At 46.7% G+C, this 20,368-nt stretch overlaps 4 protein-coding genes across 4 annotated transcripts in view; 3 read left to right on the forward strand and 1 right to left on the reverse strand.

Moving 5' to 3' along the window:
* Nucleotides 1-311: 311 nt before the first annotated feature.
* Nucleotides 312-2,713, forward strand: GDF9 (growth differentiation factor 9). The gene is made up of 2 exons (XM_036392019.1): nt 312-735; nt 1,785-2,713. The coding sequence occupies exons 1-2, from the start codon at nt 312-314 to the stop codon at nt 2,711-2,713; spliced, it is 1,353 nt and encodes a 450-aa protein (XP_036247912.1).
* A 2,769-nt stretch (nt 2,714-5,482) lies between these two features.
* LOC118692325 (cytochrome b-c1 complex subunit 8) lies at nt 5,483-6,397 on the forward strand. Its single transcript, XM_036392060.2, has 2 exons — nt 5,483-5,711; nt 6,164-6,397. The coding sequence occupies exons 1-2, from the start codon at nt 5,558-5,560 to the stop codon at nt 6,256-6,258; spliced, it is 249 nt and encodes an 82-aa protein (XP_036247953.1). The 5' UTR covers nt 5,483-5,557; the 3' UTR covers nt 6,259-6,397.
* A 2,944-nt stretch (nt 6,398-9,341) lies between these two features.
* LEAP2 (liver enriched antimicrobial peptide 2) lies at nt 9,342-12,631 on the forward strand. The gene is made up of 3 exons (XM_036391510.2): nt 9,342-10,762; nt 11,188-11,339; nt 12,294-12,631. Exons 1-3 carry the CDS (start codon nt 10,706-10,708, stop codon nt 12,328-12,330), a joined length of 246 nt encoding a protein of 81 aa, XP_036247403.1. The 5' UTR covers nt 9,342-10,705; the 3' UTR covers nt 12,331-12,631.
* Nucleotides 12,632-13,173: 542 nt separating this feature from the next.
* The window catches only part of AFF4 (ALF transcription elongation factor 4), a 46,842-nt gene continuing 39,647 nt past the window's right edge, over nt 13,174-20,368 (reverse strand). Inside the window, 3 exon segments of the mRNA XM_036391509.2 lie at nt 13,174-18,375; nt 18,923-19,143; nt 19,926-19,969. Coding sequence (XP_036247402.1) covers nt 18,257-18,375; nt 18,923-19,143; nt 19,926-19,969 — 384 coding nt within the window. The 3' untranslated portion in view covers nt 13,174-18,256.

A 20,368-nucleotide genomic window follows, 5' to 3' on the forward strand; every position in this document is an offset into this window, starting at 1 on the left:
CAGCACTAACGCCTCCCCAGCTCCCTCTGCGGGCTGGCACTCGCTCCCAGCCTGTAATTTCCCATGTGAAAAAGGTTAATTCAGAATTAGTATCTCTTTATAATAAGCTCCCAGGGCCAAGGCTTAGCCCAACTGCACTGAACCTGTGGTTTCAGGGACCAGCTGCAGATCTTTCTCTTTGTTTCCTAATCAGAAGGAAACCTCCCTCATATTCCACAGCTGCAACCTATATAAGGGATGGGGCTCAGGCACTCTTGTTTTTCCTCGAATACTTGAGGGGAGGTAATTGTTCATCTGCAGCCCTCAAGAGCATGGAGAGCGCTTGGAGGATCTGCGTTTGTTTGTACTGCTGCTTGCCCTGGCTCTCTGCTGGCACCCAGTGCTCGCCCCGGGCCCGGGGGGGCTCTGCGGAGACCCCAGGGTTTTTGGCAGTTCCCGAGGATGCTGCGAGCCTGCTCAGCGCGGGGCTGCAGCTGCCCCGAGGTGCGGCCCCAGCCCACGCCCTCCTGCCCCCGCTGCTCAAGGTGCTGCACGACCGCGGCCCCCGGGGCTGGCACAGCGAGGCGCCGCGGCTGCAGCCGGACTCCAGGGCCCTTCGCTACATGAAGAGGCTGTACAGGATGTCTGCCACCAGGGACGGCATCCCCAAGGCGCAGCGAGGCCGCCTCTATAACACGGTGCGGCTCTTCACCCCGTGCTGGGAGTGCGAGCACAGCCCCGCGCACCTGGGTACAGGTAGGTATGCGCTGCTGGCAAGGGCACGCGGGGTTTCTGCGCGTCCTGTGCCGGCAGCACCGGATAAAAACACCTCCTTTCTTTAGCACTGCTGCTATTTTAGTCCTGGAGGCTCTTCTCCTAAACTGGGGGAGTTTTTTATAGCCTACTTCTCTTTGAGTGGCATTAGGTACAGACTTTACAGGCTGGGGAACACCACACAAGTGGTACGTACAAGACATGCTGATGTTTCAGGCTGACTCATCTCCTCATGAGTCAGAAAAAGCCACAAGCAGATCTCAGTGAAGTAAGAAAAGTGGAAAAACTGTTGAGGCATAAGGGGCAGTACATTTCCTTCTACAGCCCATCTTGGCTTTGATTTTTCAAAGAACTGCAGCACTGGTATGAGATCTGTACCAAACTGCCACAACCCACTGCCAGAGACTCCTCTCCTTGCCTGGTGTGTTTGCTAGAGAAGAATCATGACCAAACCCTGACGGGAAGAGGAGAATTACTTGTAAATCAGGCTTAGAACTGGGATGGCTGGGCACACTGTAACATGGTGCTTCTATGGCTTTCCTGAATGTGGGCTGATCACAACAACAGCACCTAGAACTTATTGGCTGTTAATCCTGCTGAGATGACCTGAGTTCTCCTGGCTTGGGTTTTTCATAGAAAGACAGATAAACACAAGCATTGTGCTGCTGCACAGGAACAGCCCTTTGAGGTGGAGTTCATGGTTTGTATCATCTGGAGTGTTTAGTTCCTGTTACCTCACACCAGCACTAAAGAGACAACAGCTGACTTCCTCCTGTGCTGGTTCTTTTAAAGAAATGAATCATAATGACTGTTAAAATCAGGGGCTTTCTTAGTTTTGTTGTAAATTTCTTAATTTTTAACTCATATGCCCCTGACCAAAGTAGAAATTTCACATAGTAAATGTAAGGAAGGGCATTGAAATTGTTTTCTTATGCTGCTGAATAATTTTTACTTACCCACTACAACAGTATTTATGTCTAGGTGGAAAAATAAGACACACTAACACTACAGGAATCTGTTTCCCTTCCCAGGAGACGCTCACTCGGTGGATTTACTCTTCAGCTTGGATCGTGTTACTGCTCTGGAACACTTACTCAAGTCTGTCTTGCTCTATTCCTTTGACACATCTGTTCCCATTTCCTCTTCCATTACCTGCATATGCCATTTATCCCTTAAGGAACATGATTTTTCCAGCCAAGTTTGTCCCAGCATTTCCCACTCTTTAGCTTTTAGCCTGCACTTTGGTGTTAGGAAACGCAAATGGGTGGAGATGGATGTGACTTCTTTCCTCCAGCCTCTGATTGCAATGAACAGGAGGAACGTGCACATGGCTCTGAACTTCACTTGTCTGATGGGTGACCCACAAGGGAGCACGAAACTGGGAAACGCTGTGAATGTGACACTGGTTCCCCCTTCCCTTCTGCTCTATCTGAATGACACCAGCGAGCAAGCTTATCACCGGGGGAGCTCACTGGGGCACGGGAGGAAAAGCAGCAGCCCGCTGGTGGATGCTCCAAGGGGTGACCAAGGCAGTCCCCAGGGCAAAAGGGCCTCTCGCCAGCGAAGGAACGAGAATCCCAAAGCGGCCCCGGCCACCTCACCTCACAACCTGAGCGAGTACCTGAAGCAGTTTGCGTTCCCCCCGCACGAGTGCGAGCTGCACAACTTCCGCCTGAGCTTCAGCCAGCTGCGCTGGGACCGCTGGATCATCGCCCCGCACCGCTACAGCCCGCAGTTCTGCCGGGGGGACTGTCCCCGCGCCCTGGGCCAGCGCTACGGCTCCCCGGTGCACACCATGGTGCAGACCCTCATCTACGAGCGCCTGGACCCCGCCGTGCCCCGGCCCTCGTGCGTGCCCGCCGCCTACAGCCCGCTCAGCGTGCTGACCATCGAGCCCGACGGCTCCATCGCCTACAAGGAGTACGAGGACATGATCGCCACCAGGTGCACCTGCCGCTAGTGGCCCTGCTCGGGCTGGCTCTGCACCCCAAGTGCAGCTTTTAGTTCTGCGTTCTCGAGGTCCTGCAGCTGCGGTCACTGAGCAGCGTTGCTGTAACTTCAGGAGCTGGGATTTAGCACCGAGTTACAGAAGGGGGTTTCAGGCCAGAGCACTGGTTTTTGTACTCACTCAGCCTTTCTAGGATGTGCAATTAAATGTAAATAGTGTCTTTTTATCGGGAGAATTTTGCATTTAAAATGGGGGAAAGGTTTCAACTACTAAATGTCTATTTTTAAGCTGCTTTATTACAGATTAAAAAAAAAAAGGAGAGAAATAAATGGCTGTCACACATACCCTGACATGCAGTGCCTGCTACTCTGCCTCTACAGAAACCTTGTGTGTGGCATCTCCAGCAATGACTAGCAAGAGGAGAAAGTCTTTAATGTCAATTATTTCTCCAGTTTTTCATTCTCTTCCCCTACCACATTCCAGCTCTCCCAAGCAGGGTGACAAAACCCTTCCTCACAGTTCTATAAAGATTAACAGGTTGTTTTTGCTTTTCTTCTGTTGCACTCTTTGGGCTTTCTCAGCTAAAAGAAGGGTAAGAATTTAAGGGCAGCTGTGGGTAATTTGTGAACACTTAAAGGCACTATTTTGGTAACAATTGGAATCAGGTGAGGCTTCCTTTGATTCAAAAATAAGGAGCAGCTGTCCATGGGGTGAGGGCAGAGCATTGTCCACGGGAGCCACACTAGCTTCTGGAGTAGGAAGAACTGTTTAAAAAGCTTAATCCCCCAAAATGGCTTCTAAAAGCCTTAAATGTGTTGATGTAAGTGCTGTTCAATGGGTTTAATATTCTGAAACGTGGGGCTGCAGCTTTGTTTCCTCTCACAATGAGACTGTAGGCAACAAGTGCCTCAACTCTAGATGCTTTCACACCAAATTTTTACTGTAATTGATTTATTATGATTTGTTTTCTCCTCCTGGACTTGGGGTTCATACACAAACCTCTCAGCTTTAGTGGGGATTTTTCTTGTTTGTTTGTTAATTAAAGGCTGTGGAGCGGCACTATCTTGTAAAACTTGTTCAGAACATTCTTTAACATTGACTTGCAAATGGATTAATAAATAAATGCTGTAACTTTCTGCACTCAGTCACCCAACCAGCCCCTACCTGAGATCCTGAGCACCTCCAGAGGCTGGGAATTCAGCCTGGCAGGGCAGGGACTGCTGAGTGGTGTCACTCTGATGGTGCACCTGGTCACTGAACCCACGGATGGAGCGGTGTCTGGAGAGCTCCTGGAGCACAAATCTGCCCAAAAAGTGAATATAAAACCATCCTGGTGCCAGGACTGTGGGCAGCTGGGTTAGTTTGGATTCTATCACTTCTGCTCTTCCCTTCAAACTCTGGCAATTTGGCTTTGCTCACCTGCCAGAAAAGAAAATAAATGGAATTGTTTCCTGAGACAAATCCTTCTAATTATGGTGAAATGTCTAATGTAGTCCAATAATCCTAATATATTCTAATAGTCCATTAATGGGTATCATCTTTAGTATAGTATAATAATTCCAATAATAATATAGTAAATATGTGTAATATATTGTAATAATACCAATAATGTTGAACCTATCTAATATATTCTAATAATAATTCCAACAATGTTGAAGATGTTTAACATATTCTAACGAATCTAATATAGTGTAATATTAGTTTAAATAATGGCAAATATGTCTAATAGAGCCTAATCAAATAAAGTTGAAAATGTCTAATACAATCTAATAATTCTACTATAATTCATATCATGATGAAAATGTCTAATATTCTAGCCATTCTCATCTAGTCTAATAATAATTCCAATAATGTTAAATATGCCTAACAATTCTAGTATCTTCTAATAATTTCAATTATGTGGAAGATGATTAATTATATTATAGTAATCCTAACAATTATCTGTTAATGTGGAAGCTGATATAATAATTCTAATATATTCTAATTATAATTGCCATAACGTTAAAGACCTCTAATATATTCTAATAGTAATTTAAATAAGTTTGATGCTGAATATATTCTATAATTCTAATAATATGGAATATGTCTAATACAGTCTAATAATTATAGACTCTATTGATAATTCCAGTAATATTGAAGATATCTAATACAGTCTAATAGTGATTTCAGTTATGTGATAGTTATATCACAAACTGATAATTCAGTTATATTCTAATAATAATTCCAATATTGTTTAGGATGCTCATTGCGGGGCGGGGAGGGGGGTTGTGGCGGGATATTTAACCTTTAAAAGCCTTTTCCAGTGCAAACTCTTCCATAATTCCACGATTTTCTGCTTCAGGCACTTCGGCTGTTCATCGGAACTCCACAATCGCCACACGAAAAGTGGTTTTTTTTTTCCTCAGACCATTATTTATTTTCCGTCGGAACTCCACAATCGCCACACAATATAGGGTTTTTCCTCAGACCATTATTTATTTTCCGTGGGAGCTCCACAATCGCCACACAAAAGTGTTTTTTTTCTTCATTATTTATTTTTGGCGGTTTTCCGCTCTGAGGCACCGCCCCCCCCCCCCCCCCGCCCCTCACGGCGCAGGTGCCTCGCGTGACCACCCCCCCCCCCCCCCCTTCACCTCAGGGCAGGGCCCGTTTATGGCGCACATCATTTATTACAAATCGCCCGTTAAAAACACACTTTAGTGTAACTGTGATTTATCACACACGTACTTCATCGCCTCTACCGTTTATTGCAAACGGAAAGCGCCGCTCGCGGTGCCCCGGAAGGCCTCGCCGAGGCAGTTCCGGGGCGGGCGGCGGCCATTGCGCTGTGACCGAGACCGAGCGGACACCGCGGCCATGGGGAAGCACTTCGGGAACCTGGCGCGGGTGCGCCATGTCATCTCCTACAGCCTGTCGCCCTTCGAGCAGCAAGCCTTCCCCAATGTCCTGTCCCACAGCGTCCCCAACGTGGCCCGCCGCTTCGCCTCCCAGGTGTTGAAGGTGGTGCCCCGTGAGTACGGGGGGGATTCCCTCTTTTTTGTACCTCCTTTATAGTGTAAATCTGGGGAGGGGAAGCACTGGGGCAGGGTGGGGGTTGTGGGATGTTGTTGTGTCGCAAGAGGTAGGTGCTGTGTGCGGTGCAGTGTCCCCTCTGCGGTGTCCCCATATTGTGAATATTCCATTCTCCCAGTGTCCCCGTGTGGTGAAATCCCCTTTTCCCAGTGTCCCCGTGTGGTGAAATCCCAGTGTCCCCTCCCTGCAGTATCCTTTTGTAGGTGTCCTGTCACTGCATCGTATGCCACTTTATTGTGAATTTCCCCTTACTGCAGTGTACCCTCAATGCATTATTCCCTTAGAGCAGCGTTCCCTCGTCCCACTGTCGCTTTATGGAGAGTGTCCCTTTCTAGCAGTGTCCCCTCATTGTGGTGTCCCCTGACCGTGCCTGTCCTCTGTCCCTGGCAGCCCTAGCCCTCGGTTACCTCATTTATTCCTGGGGGACGCAGGAGTTCGAGCGGCTCAAGAGGAAGAACCCGGCTGACTACGAGCGTGACCAGTGAGCAGGAGCAGTGCCAGTGACCAGGAGCAGTGCCCACGTGGCTCCGGAGCTCCCGGGGACCTGCTGTGCTTGTTCCCATGGCCGGAGGGGATTAACAGGGAGATAAGCCTTGGCTAATAAACTGTAACTTTGCCCCATGACTCTGTGTGAAATCCGTGTCTTGAGCTGTTTGAGGTGAGGAGCATCAAATCCCTTGTCTGGTTCTCTCTGTACAGGCCGATAATCAGGCTGAAGTTCCATGTGCTCGGATGTTTTATCTTAAAGCACTTCCAGCCTTCGTAATTCCTGGTTCTTTGAAATATTCCTCAGTATAAAGTGCAACAAGGGCTGGTTTGAAATTGTTCCTTGTCCCCTTTATTTTTCCCATCACTGGCCACTGCTTTTGCTCCAGCCGTGAGATCTGTGAAAAACAAACACTGCCTGGTTTGGTATTGATTAAAGCTGGATGGGCTGGCTGGTGGCTTGGGATTTGGGATGGACTCTGACCTCTGGCCGGAGGCTCGCTCTTCATGGGAGCCCCGGGCAGAAGATGAAGGGGAACAGGTACAGGCTGCACCAGGAGAGGTTTCATCTCTGTGTAACAAAGGAATTTTTTCCAGTGAGAACAATCCGTCCCTGGAACAGCCTGGTGGTTTCAGGAGGTGACTGGACGGGGTGCCAGGTAACCTCTGGGCTCCCTTCCCACAGATGCCTGCACCAGCTGATCTGCCAAGGTCCCTTCCAACCTGGGCTGTTCTCTGATCCTATGATTCTAATTACCTAGTTATGCCAATGTTAATTGGGTAATTAACTACACTCTGATATCTGATCAATGGTAAGAGGCTGCATCAGAACCTTCTTGAAAATGCCAGGAGAAGCAAGACTGTTTAATGCCTGAAGATGATTAAAAATCAGCTGCTGGTAATAAAGTTGACACAGGGTGACAAAATTCACCCTGTGTCTCTGAGTGTAGAAACACCTTCACTGTTGGAAGCTCAGAACACCTGGCTGGTTCCTTTATCCTAATTTTTTCCTCGCAGTGTTCCAGTGACTGCCTCCAGCTCCCACCCCATGCAGAGCAACACGTTGGTGTTCCTGCTGTGCTATTCCTGGAGCTGTCCTGGGAGTTTATCTTATCTGCAGGGCAGGAATGACGTTTCCCTGTGTGCTCAGGGCTGGGCTGTCAGGAAGACAATGATGCTCTCACTTCAGGAAGCTGGGGCGATGCAATTTTTATAGCTCAGTGCTGGAGTATTTTGGGGACCAGAGCACGTGAGACCCAGCTCAGCCTCTTTCCTCCAAGCACAACCTGAGGTTGGCATAAGTAGCAATAAAATCAATCAGCCACTGTTCCCAAGTTGTCCCAAAAATATTCTGTGCTTAACTGCATTTTGGGTCACTGCTATTTTCTAGGCAGCTTAGGCAAGTGGGGAGCAACAAACTGGCTGCTGTGGCTGTGAGCTGGCAGAGATGTATAGAGGCAGATTAATGCCAGAATAGACCTCAAAGCCCCACCAGTGCCACCCCTGCCATGGGCAGGGACAACTTCCACTATCCCAGGTTGCTCCAAGCCCTGTCCAGCCTGGCCCTGGACACCTGCAGGGATGCAGGGGCAGCCACAGCTGCTCTGGGAAATGTGTGTCAGGGCCTCCCAGGGAACATTCCCAATATCCCATCTAACCGTGCCTCTGGCAGTTTGAAGCCATTCCCCCACATCTGTCACTGTGTGCCTGTATAAAATCCCTCTCCCCGAGCTGTTTCATTCAGAACGTGTGTCCTGCTCACGGCGCCTCTGAGAGCCACAGAGGGGTGGCCTCAGTGCCAGCCCCGTGCAGCTGTGCCTCAGCAGCTCTGTCACCGTGTGCTGTCCCAGCGCTGCCCGGGGCTCTCACAAGGTCCCTGCTCCTGCTCACAGACGGCTGAACCGTGCCTGGCCCCGGGGCCAGACCAACGCAAACACAGGGACAGAGGGACAGAAGGACAGAAGGACAGAGGGACAGCGGCACTGCGGCCACGCGCCGGCCCCGGCAGGGTCAGCACGGAGGGACAGGGTCAGCACCGAGCTGTTCCACAGCACCGAGCTGCTCCACAGCACCCTGCTGCTACCCTGCCCTGCCCCATCCCAGCCCTGCCATCCTGTCACCCTGCCCACCCCCCTGAACCTTCCCAGCCCTCCCCTGCCCCTTCCCCTGCCATCCTGCAACTGTGCCCACCCAGCCCAAACCTTCCCAGCCATCCCAGCCCTGCCATCCTGCAACTGTGCCCACCTATCCTAATCCTGCCCTGCCAACCTCCACCTCGGATGCAGGCCCCATTCCCAGCTGGGATGGCTCCTGCAAGCCTTGTGGCAGTGGGAGTTCGACCCATGGGCATTTCAGAATCTGAACAAGGGGCTTGAGAAGTTTTCACTCATTTATTTCTGTTCTCCTTTGGGCAATTATTAGAAGTGGCAACAGAGCAAGATTTTGTGTTTCTTTCCTCACGTCTCTGCTGTGGGGTCTTACTGGCCTGTGGGAATTGAGGGAATGGAAAGGACCAGCTGTTATTCTCTTTTTTCCCCCAATTTCTTGCACAGAGCAGTTTGCTGCCTGACTGGGACAGTCTGATGCTATTAGTGACCCAGAGGTACAGACAACAATTCTGATCTATCATCACAAAGTATCAGCCTTCCCCAGCCAGAAAAGCTGAGACAATGACTTACAGAGGGCTCTGCTGCTCTTCCAAACCCTGTGCTTCATGGAAGTAGTCAGGGCTCCTGCTGCTTGTCCTCCTTTGTGTTCTGTACTAGTGCCTGGTGGAAACAGCAGAAATTAGAACTCAGTTACATGAAAAGGAAGGACTCCATGGGAAAAACAACTGAGAAATTCACACCCAAATATAAAATAAACTTCTTAAGTTCAGCTACTTGTCTGCCATGATTTACTGTCCCATTTCCTTCCCTTTTTAAGATCCAAGAAGGTGAAATAATGAAAATTTTGCTTCCTCCTCCCAGAGAAGCAAAACAAATAGGGCAGAAGAAGGTGTGTAAGAACCATCCTATGATGGGAATGATCAAATAGTGATTGTACACTGTGCTGGGAAGGTTTTTCTTTTCATCCCAGGGAAATTTGGGCTAAGGGGAAATCATCTGACATCGCAGCATTATCTTAATCTAAGTCACTTGTCCTCCACGCTGGCACTTGTGCCTTCATATTAAGCAATCAGAGAAATAGAGCCTGTGACATCCAGATCTGTATTTACAATTTAGCTAAAACAGTTCATTATACACTTATACTTTATAAAGTATTTACTTGAATTCCAACAGTGTTCCAAAACCTGCACACAGTGACACAGGTTGGAATTCTCTATATTACTCTGCAATCTCAGGTGTCTTGACCTGACAGAGGTGGGTGCCAGCAGAACCACAGCGTGGTTTGGGTTGGAAAGGCCCTTAAAGCTCTTGCAGTTCCCCCCACCTTCAGTAGCCCAGGTTGCTCCAAGCCCCATCCAATGAGATCCACAGGATCCCACAGGTGAGGAGCCACGAGACACTGGGACAGGCACAAGTGTGTAGGCAAAGGGGAGAGGAGATGAGAGGCACCAGCTGTGCTCAACCCTCTCTCTGCTGCTGCAACCTCACCCCACAATGGAAAAACTGAATTTTCTTCTCAATGACAATGAGCCCCTCCACCCCCATGGGCGATGCTGGCACTTCTGGAAGCCTGATGGTGAGTGACACAGCTTGGGGCAGAGATGGCTCATCCATGAAACCACAGGCTGCACATGGAGCTCCTCAGCTCCAGACATGCCCTGAGCAGCCTCTTCCATTATTTACCTAGAGATGATTATCTTTGACACCTTGGGATTCCTGGGGGAAGAGCTCTGTGAGTTATCACACATTTTCCCAAACCCAGCTGGAAAGTGTTACACCTGCTTTTTGAGCACTGTGTGCCTGGAAATAAAGGTTAAGCAACTTCCTTATGGTTCTTTCATGTACCAAGAGTGAGAAACAAATCAAAAGCACAATTCTCTGCTCCAAATCAGTTTGGTAAGACAACCCTTATCCCTGGTTGGCTAACTCAGAGCTACAGAAGTTAAATTAGGCTTTTGATCTTGACCACAATAATTTGGGCCAGGCCCCCTTTTGCTTACAAATAGACCATGGAATTCTGGTAACATCTTAGGAGGGCTTTAAAAAAAGGAACAGCTGGCACAAGGGGTCAGCACAACTGACCAGACAAAGTACAAGTGGGAGGGGAGTAAATCATTAGCTCGAGACAGGCCTTGAACCAGATCACTGCAGCAGATGTAGACTTAGCAATTCCCTCTTGCTCCAAAGCGAACTTTGCTCCTGTAATATCTGGCAGCTGATGCAATGATAAGAGAATGAAGTCTATAAAAATGTAGCTGACAGTCTGGGAAGTCCTGACTGGAGCTCTTTGTGCCTCCTCTGCCCATAGCTGCTCCAAGTGACAGCTCCCGCTGGGAAGATGCACTGGTGGAAAGTGATGGCAGCCCTTCTGCTCTGCTCACTGCTGCTCAGCCAGGTAAACTGAGACCATACTGAAATAAACTATTTAAAGGGCTAATTCAAAGGACAGGCAGTCCATAAAAGCTGTTATGATCTGGATGGACAACTGGCAGGAGTTAAGATGTGACAGCAGGGCTTTTTACAGGATTCAGCATCAAAAAAATGTAGTTACTGCCTATTGAGTACTGGGCTACTCTGAGCCATAGCTCAGCCAGTGATTCTGCCTTCACTCCCCAGAAGATGAAAACCATCACTAATTTGGGTAGATATTTCTTTGGGGTCGGGCTGCAAGCCATGCTTTACCCCTGAGGGTGCTGCAATCTGCAAACCAGAGCGATTTCAAGTTAAGCTTCACTTAGAATGAAGACTGTTGACCTCAGCAGCCGAACAGGGAGCGCTGCAGCTGCCACGTGTGCTGACAGTCACCCTGCTCTGTTTCAGAGCCACGGCGTGTCCCTGTCCCCGAGGCAGCCCCAGGGCCAGCCCCGCAGCGCCCGGCAGCGGCGGATGACGCCCTTCTGGAGAGGGGTGTCCCTGAGACCCATCGGGGCCTCGTGCAGGGACAACAGCGAGTGCCTCACCATGCTCTGCAGGTAAGCTCGCTCAGCACACGGCTGTGTGCAGGAACTCCCACCTGGGCTCCTCCAAACAGGATCCAGAGGTCGCTCTGTGCATAAAAAAAGATACCAGGAATAGGGATGGGGTAACAGCCTCAGACTCTTTAGCAAGCAGAACAAACAGAGCAGAGTCCAGGTCTCCCGAGTGCCAGCCCCAGTCCTTTCACTGCAACCCCAAATAACCCGGCTGGGCAAAGAGAACAAAGGGCTCCAGACAGCTTTTGGGCAATTTATAGACATTCCCATTAATCCTTCCTTCTAAAGCATGTACTAACGAAAAGTGAAAAGCTTGTATTGGTATCTTACTCAAAATTAATCACTTTAAGGTGATTATATTTAAGCTCATATTTTAAAAAGCAACTACCATATCAAAAGCTATTTAGTTCTCATTAGGCATGAGCAAATTGTCCAACTACACATAAATTGATTAGTTAAAATTATTAGTTAATTACTTACTGAAAGATGATTTTCTATGGCACCTGTTGTACACATACTATACTCAGAGACAAGATAGAAAATAATTTTCTACTATATGTAAACAGCAGTAACAGATAAGCATATCCTATTATTAATGAATATTATATACTATATATAATGTAGTACATATAATAAATAATAATATAGAGATTATGTACTATATGTACATCCTATTATTAATGACTATTATTATAAATAAGCTTATTTTATATTGTAAATTATTAGGATAAGTCAGTAAATAGGACAGGGTGGGTGGGCTGCTATGCTATGTTTGCAATTCTGATGGAAAGCAAAGACCAAAAAATGAATCAAGACTGAATAGTTGAGGGGAAATACAGAATGCCTGAACCCAGCACTGCTGGCACAGGGACACAGAGATGTACCTGGGACCCCTGGCTGAGCCTGGCAAGGCAGCCCCAGCCCTCAGTGCCTCATGATGCTTTTTGTCCCCAGGAAAAACCGCTGCCTCCTCTCCACGGCGTCAGCGTGAGCTGGCACCAAGCACAGCCTGCACTGTTACTGCTGACCATGCTCCACACACTTGGGATGTATTTATTGACTGCTCAGGAGCTGCAAGGGCCTCAAGCAAGCAGAGTATTTAATATTTCTGTCACATGTGCTGACGAAAGGACTTCAAGGAGCACAAGAGCATCTCCTCCCCAGCCACGCCTCTGGAGGCCTCTGGCCAAGCTCAATAAAAGGGCTCTGCATCTCCTGCTCGTTTGGTTTTTTTGTAATGCTTCCTATTATTTATTTGAAGGTGTGAATTAAAATATATATTCAGCAAAGTAGTTTGGTTTTCCTTGTATCTTGAGCAAAGTGGATGGTGAGCACAGAGCTGGGGCTCAGTTCCAGGCAGACTTTGGACATTTCTCCTTCCCCCTGGCAAGAGCTAAAGTAGATCAGAGCCCATCCCCTCCCAGTCTAGCTCTTATCAGCCCTCTGATAAAGGCCTGTTGGAAAGAGGGAGCCAAACTGATAATACTGATAGCAATTCAAATACCCTAAATATATCCAGCAATAAGTGGAATGAGAACTATTTACTTTTAATTACTTCTAATCAAATTTACTTAAATACATGTCCTAGACTGACTTTTGCCACTGACCTTCTCTCCTGTCTTAAAATGAATTGATCAAAATGCTGTTTTGATGTGTTGGATGTCGACTTGGAGGCTGAAAGACAAAAAAAAAATATCAGCAAGTCTGGACACGCACACTGGATGTTACTTTTCTTTTGTTTCACAGAGGAATAGGATCAATGAAAGAAAATTCTGCCTAAAAATGCACTTCCAGGAAGGAGAAGGGCCCACAAAACAGATACAAGCACAGGGGGTTGGCAGTTTAATACAGAAAATCTATTTGATATTTATTAAACTTAGTTTCTCCAGTTACAGTTTTGCATTGTACAAAGCATTTTAATGACACAGTAGTTAAAAAGATCTTTACAAATTGAAATGTGATACCCTTTTCTCCAAATATTTTAATTGCCATAAATTTGTTTAAAAATACACATTAAACGCATGTTTCAGACACTAAACTTTCTATAATCTCAATACCACAAAATACATAGAATATACTATACAGATGTGGAAAAAATCTAGTTAGTATATAATACTTTGCTCACCATTAACAGCTTTATTACGTGAAATGCACATACTGACTTAGAAATCCTAATTTTGAGCCCCAAAGTACCCTTTGAAATTTCAAATGTATTGCAACAAATAAAATCACAGTTTGTTTCTATTTTTTTCTGGTTTTGGTTGAAGACAGATGCCCAAATCTTTTGATAGAAAACAAAATGTAACACATGGACTTGTCATGTACAAAGCATAAAACAGAGACATCCCATTAGTTACTAATAGTACCTTTCTGTAGATTAATCAGGGCTTCATTTATAAGTGACAGGTTAAAAGTTACCTCCCCTCCCCAGCCCTCCCCCAAAAGAAAAACCCCTTCTTCACCAAATAATAATTTCAAATAAGATAAAGGATTTTTAATAAATATATAAGCACTTTATCCTCCATATACAAAATTTTTTTAAAACAATTTAAAAGGGGGACCAGATACAAATGTCAGGAACTGTGCTTGGAAAGTCATGCCTGGTCCTTGGAGTAGAGTTTGGGATGTGGAATGCCAAGGCAGCGCCAGGAGCCGGTGCTGGGACAGGGCTGGGGACTGGGGCAGGCTGCCCCAAAGGAACACAGCCATGGGAACTGAGCTCCCAGGAATGGAAGCATGGCCACACCAAACCCAGCTCACACAGCCATGGGAACTGAGCTCCCAGCAATGGAAGCATGGCCACACCAAGCCCAGCTCACACAGCCATGGGAACTGAGCTCCCAGGAATGGAAGCAGGGAGGCAGGGCCACACCAAGCCCAGCTCACACAGCCATGGGAACTGAGCTCCCAGGAATGGAAGCAGGGAGGCAGGGCCACACCAAGCCCAGCTCCCTGTGAGCTGCCACAGCAGCTGGAGCTGCTCCAGAGCAGCCAGGGCTGAGCCTGAGCTGCCCAGGGGAGCCCAGCCCAGGAGCCCTTCCCTCCCCAGGGGCACCACAGCCCCAAAGCTCAGACACAGCAGGATCCCACTGCCCCTTCCTGCCCCTCCTGGAACAGCTCTGGATCTGGGTGAGTTGGTGAGCAAAGCTCTGGCTCCTCTCTGTCCTTCAGGATGCCCAGCACTGACCTCACTGCTCGGGAACAGGGGTTTTCCAGAACACTGACACAGCACAGGGAAAAGTTTCAACCCTGACCCAAGGATTTGTCGTGAAGGTAAGAATTTGGAAGTTGTTTACTCCCCAATGGGTAATTCAAACTTGACTTGCTCAGGCCCTTGTGGATCTGCCTCAATGGAAACACTGCAGTGACAGCAAAGATCTGTTCAGAAAATGACATTAAATACAGCAAAGGTAGTTTCTCTCTCCAGCAGTTTGCCTTTTGGGCAAACTCTGTAATTCTCTGCCTACGGCTTTATTTTACTTGCCCCAGGCAAGTGCTACATCATTCCCATAAATTCTGACTCTCTGTGTGTTGGGGCCATTCATAAATACATTTCAGGGCATTTTTTGTTACCACAGCAATCAAGCCTCAGCAATCTAAAGGAATATACATTGCACTCCTGGATAATATGCAATATTTATCACCAATAAGATGGTGACTCAGCACTCAATAAATAATATATCAATATAGTCAGTTGCACCATAATCTAAAAACAAGTATAACATATACTTTGGACAGACTGAGTCATATATATATACATATATATTAAAAGACACATACAATACAAATTGCATACTGCCATCGAAGCCAAGGAGAGCCATCCGTCTGCTCTGCTTTATGGCTGAGATTCAAATCAAAACAAAACTCTTGGGCTGGTTTACTCTGGGGTCCTGAAGATTTGTTTGGAATTATAAATGGTTTGCACCTTTATCACCTGGAACCTGCAAGTCTGAGAGCAAAGTCAAACAGCACAGATAGCTGAGCAAGCCTAGTCTGATTGAGCCATTTTTAAGATTCACCAACTGGGGCCCTGATCAGCAAAGGGATTAAAATTACAGCATTGATATGTATTGATCCATATTCCCTGTCCAGGGAATCATTTCGGAAGCCAGGATTGGGGAGTCCCTCCTTAGTCACTCCTGTGACCTGCACTCCCCTGTGGTGCTGGGAGCTGCCCAGGACAGGGACAGAGCCCTCCTGCTTTGGCAGAGGGATGGAAGCCTAGGACTTAATTGCTTTTTTCTTTTTTGGCTATAAAATCTGATCAAGTACAGAACTTTCCTCTTGGAAGCAAGGGTCAATCCCAAATTAAGATATGCTTTTGGAATTGTAAGGTTTGAACTGATCTGTTTGCACCAGCCCCAGCTGCACAAGGCATTTCCTATCCATCGCCAAGGCCCTGCGGATCCCCTGCACGGACACAACGCCTGGGACAGCACTCCAGAGGATAGGCCACCATGGAGCTCACCCTTCAGCTGGGACACTTCCAACCAGCTCAGGTCCACATTTTGACATGATGCTAAAAAAGCCTTCTGGTTGTTTGAAGCCAATTTCTAAGATCCACTGCTCTAGGGATAAGCGATGCGTTTTCAAGGGGTCGATTTTGCGTGACACCAAAAGGTATTTGTGGGACTCTAGTTAAGGAAAAAAAATTCCCCGAGATGCCACCATTCCTGCTGACAGCAATGGTGACTGTGCACAAAGGAGCAAGCCAAGAACAGCCACGCTGGCTAGTGCAGCACTACACACAAACCCACCCACGAATGCAACTTCTACCAAGGGATTTCTCAGCGTCAGAGGTGTGCGAGGCACTTCAGAGGAGGAAAGGAAACACAGCTGACAGTGTCCCATGCCCACGGCGGGGAGTTTGAGGGTACAGAGTTCTGTCTCCAACAGCAAAGACTAACAGAAAGGTGACCTTGCACAGTGATTCCATAAAAAGGATGCTCCGACAGACCTGAAGAGTCGAGTCAGGGAGAGCCCCAGGTCTGTTCCCCGTTTGTCAATCCGGACGTAGCAAAGCTTTTCTGGAAGTACAAAACACGCTGGGACGCAAAGGAAGCTCTACGAAGATGCAGCTACCTTGTAGTAGGTTACTAATTTGCAAAACTTCTAAACTCTTAAAGCCCATAGGACATACTGCAGTACTAAGGAGCGTAGAATTCTATTCCTTCTCTCGAGGTTGCCGTGATTTTGGCACTTAACTACACCTACACAAAAAATTTAGTGCAATAATTTTCCTGAACATGCACGTTCATATCTGGTACAGAATAAAGGGTTCAATGGGAGAGAAAACAAAGCAGCATTCCACAATCTCACTCCAAAGGATTCAGAGTTGGACTCTGGGGAAGGAGACTACCACGATGAGTCAGTTTGTGTGACAGACACCGGGACTTTGAAAAAGGAAATGGAATTTTACCCAAGTACTGCAGAAGACCACTGCATACAGTATACCTGGTCCTGCTGTAAAACATCTTGTAAACAGTTCATAAAATCTTCATCTAAAAGTAAGGCATAAGGCACACCAGACATGTTGGGGGCACTAAGCAATACTGAAAGCAGTAGCATTTGAAACCTTTAACTCAGACAAGCACCTCACATGGAAAGGTACTTTGGTTTGCACTCGAAGAGGGGCCACCTGCAGCTCCACCACCCCTCTGTGGCACCCAGCAGCCCCCTCGGGAGTGGACGTTACATGACATGAACGGGACCTTCATTAGCACGGGGTAAAGCCAAGTTTGCCATCCATCCTGCACAGAACGGTGCTTCCTGCAGGAGCAGCTCTGCTCCCACCCCACGGCGGCTGCTGCGCTGCCAGCCTGTAGTGTCCATCACCCAGCAGACCCTAAGAGGACAAAATGGACCTAGAGTTCTACTAAAGATTCCTGGTTTCTCAGTCAATGGAAAAGATGCAAATGACCGTTCTGGTAGGAACTGAGCTACTCTTGCGTTTGGAACCACAAAGTTCCCCAATTTTGTAACTGTCAAAAAGTGTCAAGCATGGAAACAAAAGGTATTTGAAATGAAGAGATGCAAAAAAGCACGAGATTGTCCTTTTCCAAAGCCTTTCCTGTTTGCATCGCACCCATCAAACTGAAGGTCATTCCTACACCATTGCCTGGACGTTACATTAAATGCAAATTACTGTAATGTTTTGTGATTGTTATAGTGTTAATCAATGGCTTGAAGCTGCCTTGGAAACAATCCAAGGCAGATCCAGCTAAATATTTTTCCATATAAATTTCTTTATAATTCATTTAAATGAAGTATCTCAATACGTAGAAGAATATCTGGAACTTTTCTATTTAGTACAAATTCTGCAATAATAAATCTGTAGTTGTCATTTATTAGTCGACTCATAGGCATTAGGCATGAGAAGTATGGTGTCCCTACTCATTAGAACCTATCAACCCTAGTTCCTTTTACAGGCTCTACCACCACAAGACATTACAGAGTAACAAAGCTCACAACGTACTTAAATAAAGTGTCTAGGTTTAATTTCTAAGTACTCAAAAGGGGAAATTTAGGGAAGAAGAAATAGCTAAAACCAGCCCCAAAGGGGGCTTTTCAAAATTAAAATTAAAAAAATTAAAATAAATAGGATTTAAACTGACTATTCATGTATTGTGACCGGAATCCCAATGATCTATCCATGACAGATCAGCAAAACTACAACTTTTACGTAGCAAATTTTCAAATATTTAAATAACTTAAACCGGGAATACTGGAGAAGTCCATGAACCAGCTGATTTGGGGTTAAACACAAAACACAAATGAGGATGGGAGACATGGGAAAGCATTCCTTGCTCTTAGTGTCAACTAAGCAATGTGTTATGGCAGTCTTCCTTATTGACATGACACAGTGTTGTGGAGAGGAATCAGAGGCAGCTGAAGAGGGGCTGGGCTGGGCCGGGTCCTCACTTGGCGTCCAGGCGCAGCCAGTGCAGGCCCTGCCGCGTGTAACGCACCAGCTCCGTCATGATGCTCGTGTTAAACACCAGGGGCCCCATCACCTTGTCCAGTTCTGCAAAGAACTCTGCAACAGCACAAACACACGTTAAAGGAGCACGCTTGGGAACCACACCCAACCCCAGGTGCCAGCAGCCACTGCTGGGGTGGAGGGAAAGGGAATGAGGAGAGGTGGGGGAGTGGGGAGTCAAGGAGAAAGGTCACTCCTAATCCATGTCTTTAATCTTCTGCACAAGAGTGCTTGGAAACAACTAAACTATTGCCAAACTTCTTGGTCTTCCCCTAAAATTTATATTTCATTAGTTGAAAATAACTAAACTATGCCAAACTTCCTTAAGAAGTCTTTACTAAAGAATTTCAGAAAGGGAAACGAACCAAGTTCCTCTTCCTACACTGAACATTTCACAGGAACACAGCAAAGATTTTTATGTCACAACTCCAACACCACCTTGACAACCACAACACCCAGCCTGGGGGTTATCCCTGCAACCCAAGGTGTCACATTCCCCCTGATTTTGCAGAGGTTCAGCACTCAGGGCTCCATCAACAGAATCAAAGCCTGGGAGTGTTCCAGCCCCCTCTGGAGGTTTCCATCCCCCCGAGGCAGCCCTTACCTTTCTGCTCTCTCGAGAGCTGTTCTGCTTGTTCCCAGATTTCAGTGGCATAGAGGAAGTTGGAGGTGACCTGGACGTAGCTGGCAGCCATCTGATGGATGCGCTGCGGGATCGTCACCGAGGACCCGCTCCCTGAAGGGTTGGCTGCCCCAGAAGAGTAATTTCCTGAATTCCCTGGAGACAGCTTTGGAGAGACTGGAGATGGCATCCCAACAGGTTTGCTGCTCACCCAGAGGGCAAGATGGAAAGGCAGAAATGCACCAGCTTTAGACACACCATGCTCTGAGATGTCCCCTCTGCCACACTCAGGGTGTGGGATGGGAAAACACTCCCAAAATCAGGAGACCACCAAAAATCAGGATTTGCCCAACAACAAATGGGAATCTCGAGCTGGGAACTGCTAAGGATCCTCCAATAATTATTTATAGCTTACAAAACCTAATTACCAAACCTCAGCATCTCAGAATTCAATAAAATCTTAAATTCATTGCTTAAATGAACATTAAGAAAAAATTACAGCTACCTGGTAACTCCACTGCCAGAATATTGCACTGTATTACATTATTGCAGGTAACACAATGGAAATCTGAAGTGGCCCCACCCTTAAACTCATGCAATAATTTATCAAAGGTCCATTATTGGGTTTAAAAGAGCAGAAGCAATTGCTAAACTATGGAACAGAGAATCCTGCACGTGCTGGTAACCTCTGGCCTTGCAGCACTAACAAAGCTCTTGTTTGGGGGGAGAAGCATTAAATGAAACACCAAAACTCCCTGGGATGAATGGTTTGTGGGTTAGTGGCACACTGCTCCTTTTTTACCCTGACAAACCCTGCAGAGCTGCAGCACCTCCCTCCACCATGATAATTACACAAAAAATGGATCAAAATCCACACCCTTCAAATAACCACCCCAAAAGCTGCTCCCTGAGCCCCCTGGCACACAGGAAATGGAGAAAATGTCTTTTAAGTTGAGAAATAGAAGTAACAGCTTTTACCACTCACCTTCCCATACCAGGTGATGGTGCTTGAGAATTATTGTAGCAATTCTGTGGGGGGAAAAAGACACATTTCACCTGATTTGTACTTATACTTTCACTAGTTACATTTTATCTGCTTGTTTAATTGGTTCTTTTTAACCAAGTTTTTTTCCATAGTTGTACTTTGAAGTTATGTTCTCAATAATATCACAGTAAACTATAATTTAGGGAAATATCCTTTTTTACTGATGGCCAAGACACAAATTAAGGGGTTATTTTAGCAAAACAAACAAGTATTAGCCCATTGTCCCTTATGGGAACATTTGAGATTTTTTCAGCCCTTTAACAGAAAGACTCTTATCACTGGCAGTGAACAATTGAAGATATCCCAAATCTGAGAGACTGGGTATGTGATGAGCCTGTTTCCTCTCAGCACTGAGAGCTGGAAGCTTCAGAACCAGCTGCACA

This window comes from Molothrus ater, chromosome 15, assembly GCF_012460135.2.
Source record: "Molothrus ater isolate BHLD 08-10-18 breed brown headed cowbird chromosome 15, BPBGC_Mater_1.1, whole genome shotgun sequence".
In the NCBI taxonomy this organism is placed as follows: Eukaryota; Metazoa; Chordata; class Aves; order Passeriformes; family Icteridae; genus Molothrus; species Molothrus ater.

What these genes read in the sequence shown, in the direction of transcription:
- LEAP2 (XM_036391510.2), top strand. Translation starts at nt 10,706, where the DNA reads ATGCACTGGTGGAAAGTGATGGCAGCCCTTCTGCTCTGCTCACTGCTG. An exon ending in GCTCACTGCTGCTCAGCCAG is followed by an intron (nt 10,763 to 11,187) that starts GTAAACTGAGAC and finishes GCTCTGTTTCAG; the next exon opens with AGCCACGGCGTGTCCCTGTC. An exon ending in TGCCTCACCATGCTCTGCAG is followed by an intron (nt 11,340 to 12,293) that starts GTAAGCTCGCTC and finishes TTTTGTCCCCAG; the next exon opens with GAAAAACCGCTGCCTCCTCT.
- GDF9 (XM_036392019.1), top strand. Translation starts at nt 312, where the DNA reads ATGGAGAGCGCTTGGAGGATCTGCGTTTGTTTGTACTGCTGCTTGCCC. An exon ending in CCCCGCGCACCTGGGTACAG is followed by an intron (nt 736 to 1,784) that starts GTAGGTATGCGC and finishes TTCCCTTCCCAG; the next exon opens with GAGACGCTCACTCGGTGGAT.
- LOC118692325 (XM_036392060.2), top strand. Translation starts at nt 5,558, where the DNA reads ATGGGGAAGCACTTCGGGAACCTGGCGCGGGTGCGCCATGTCATCTCC. An exon ending in GGTGTTGAAGGTGGTGCCCC is followed by an intron (nt 5,712 to 6,163) that starts GTGAGTACGGGG and finishes TGTCCCTGGCAG; the next exon opens with CCCTAGCCCTCGGTTACCTC.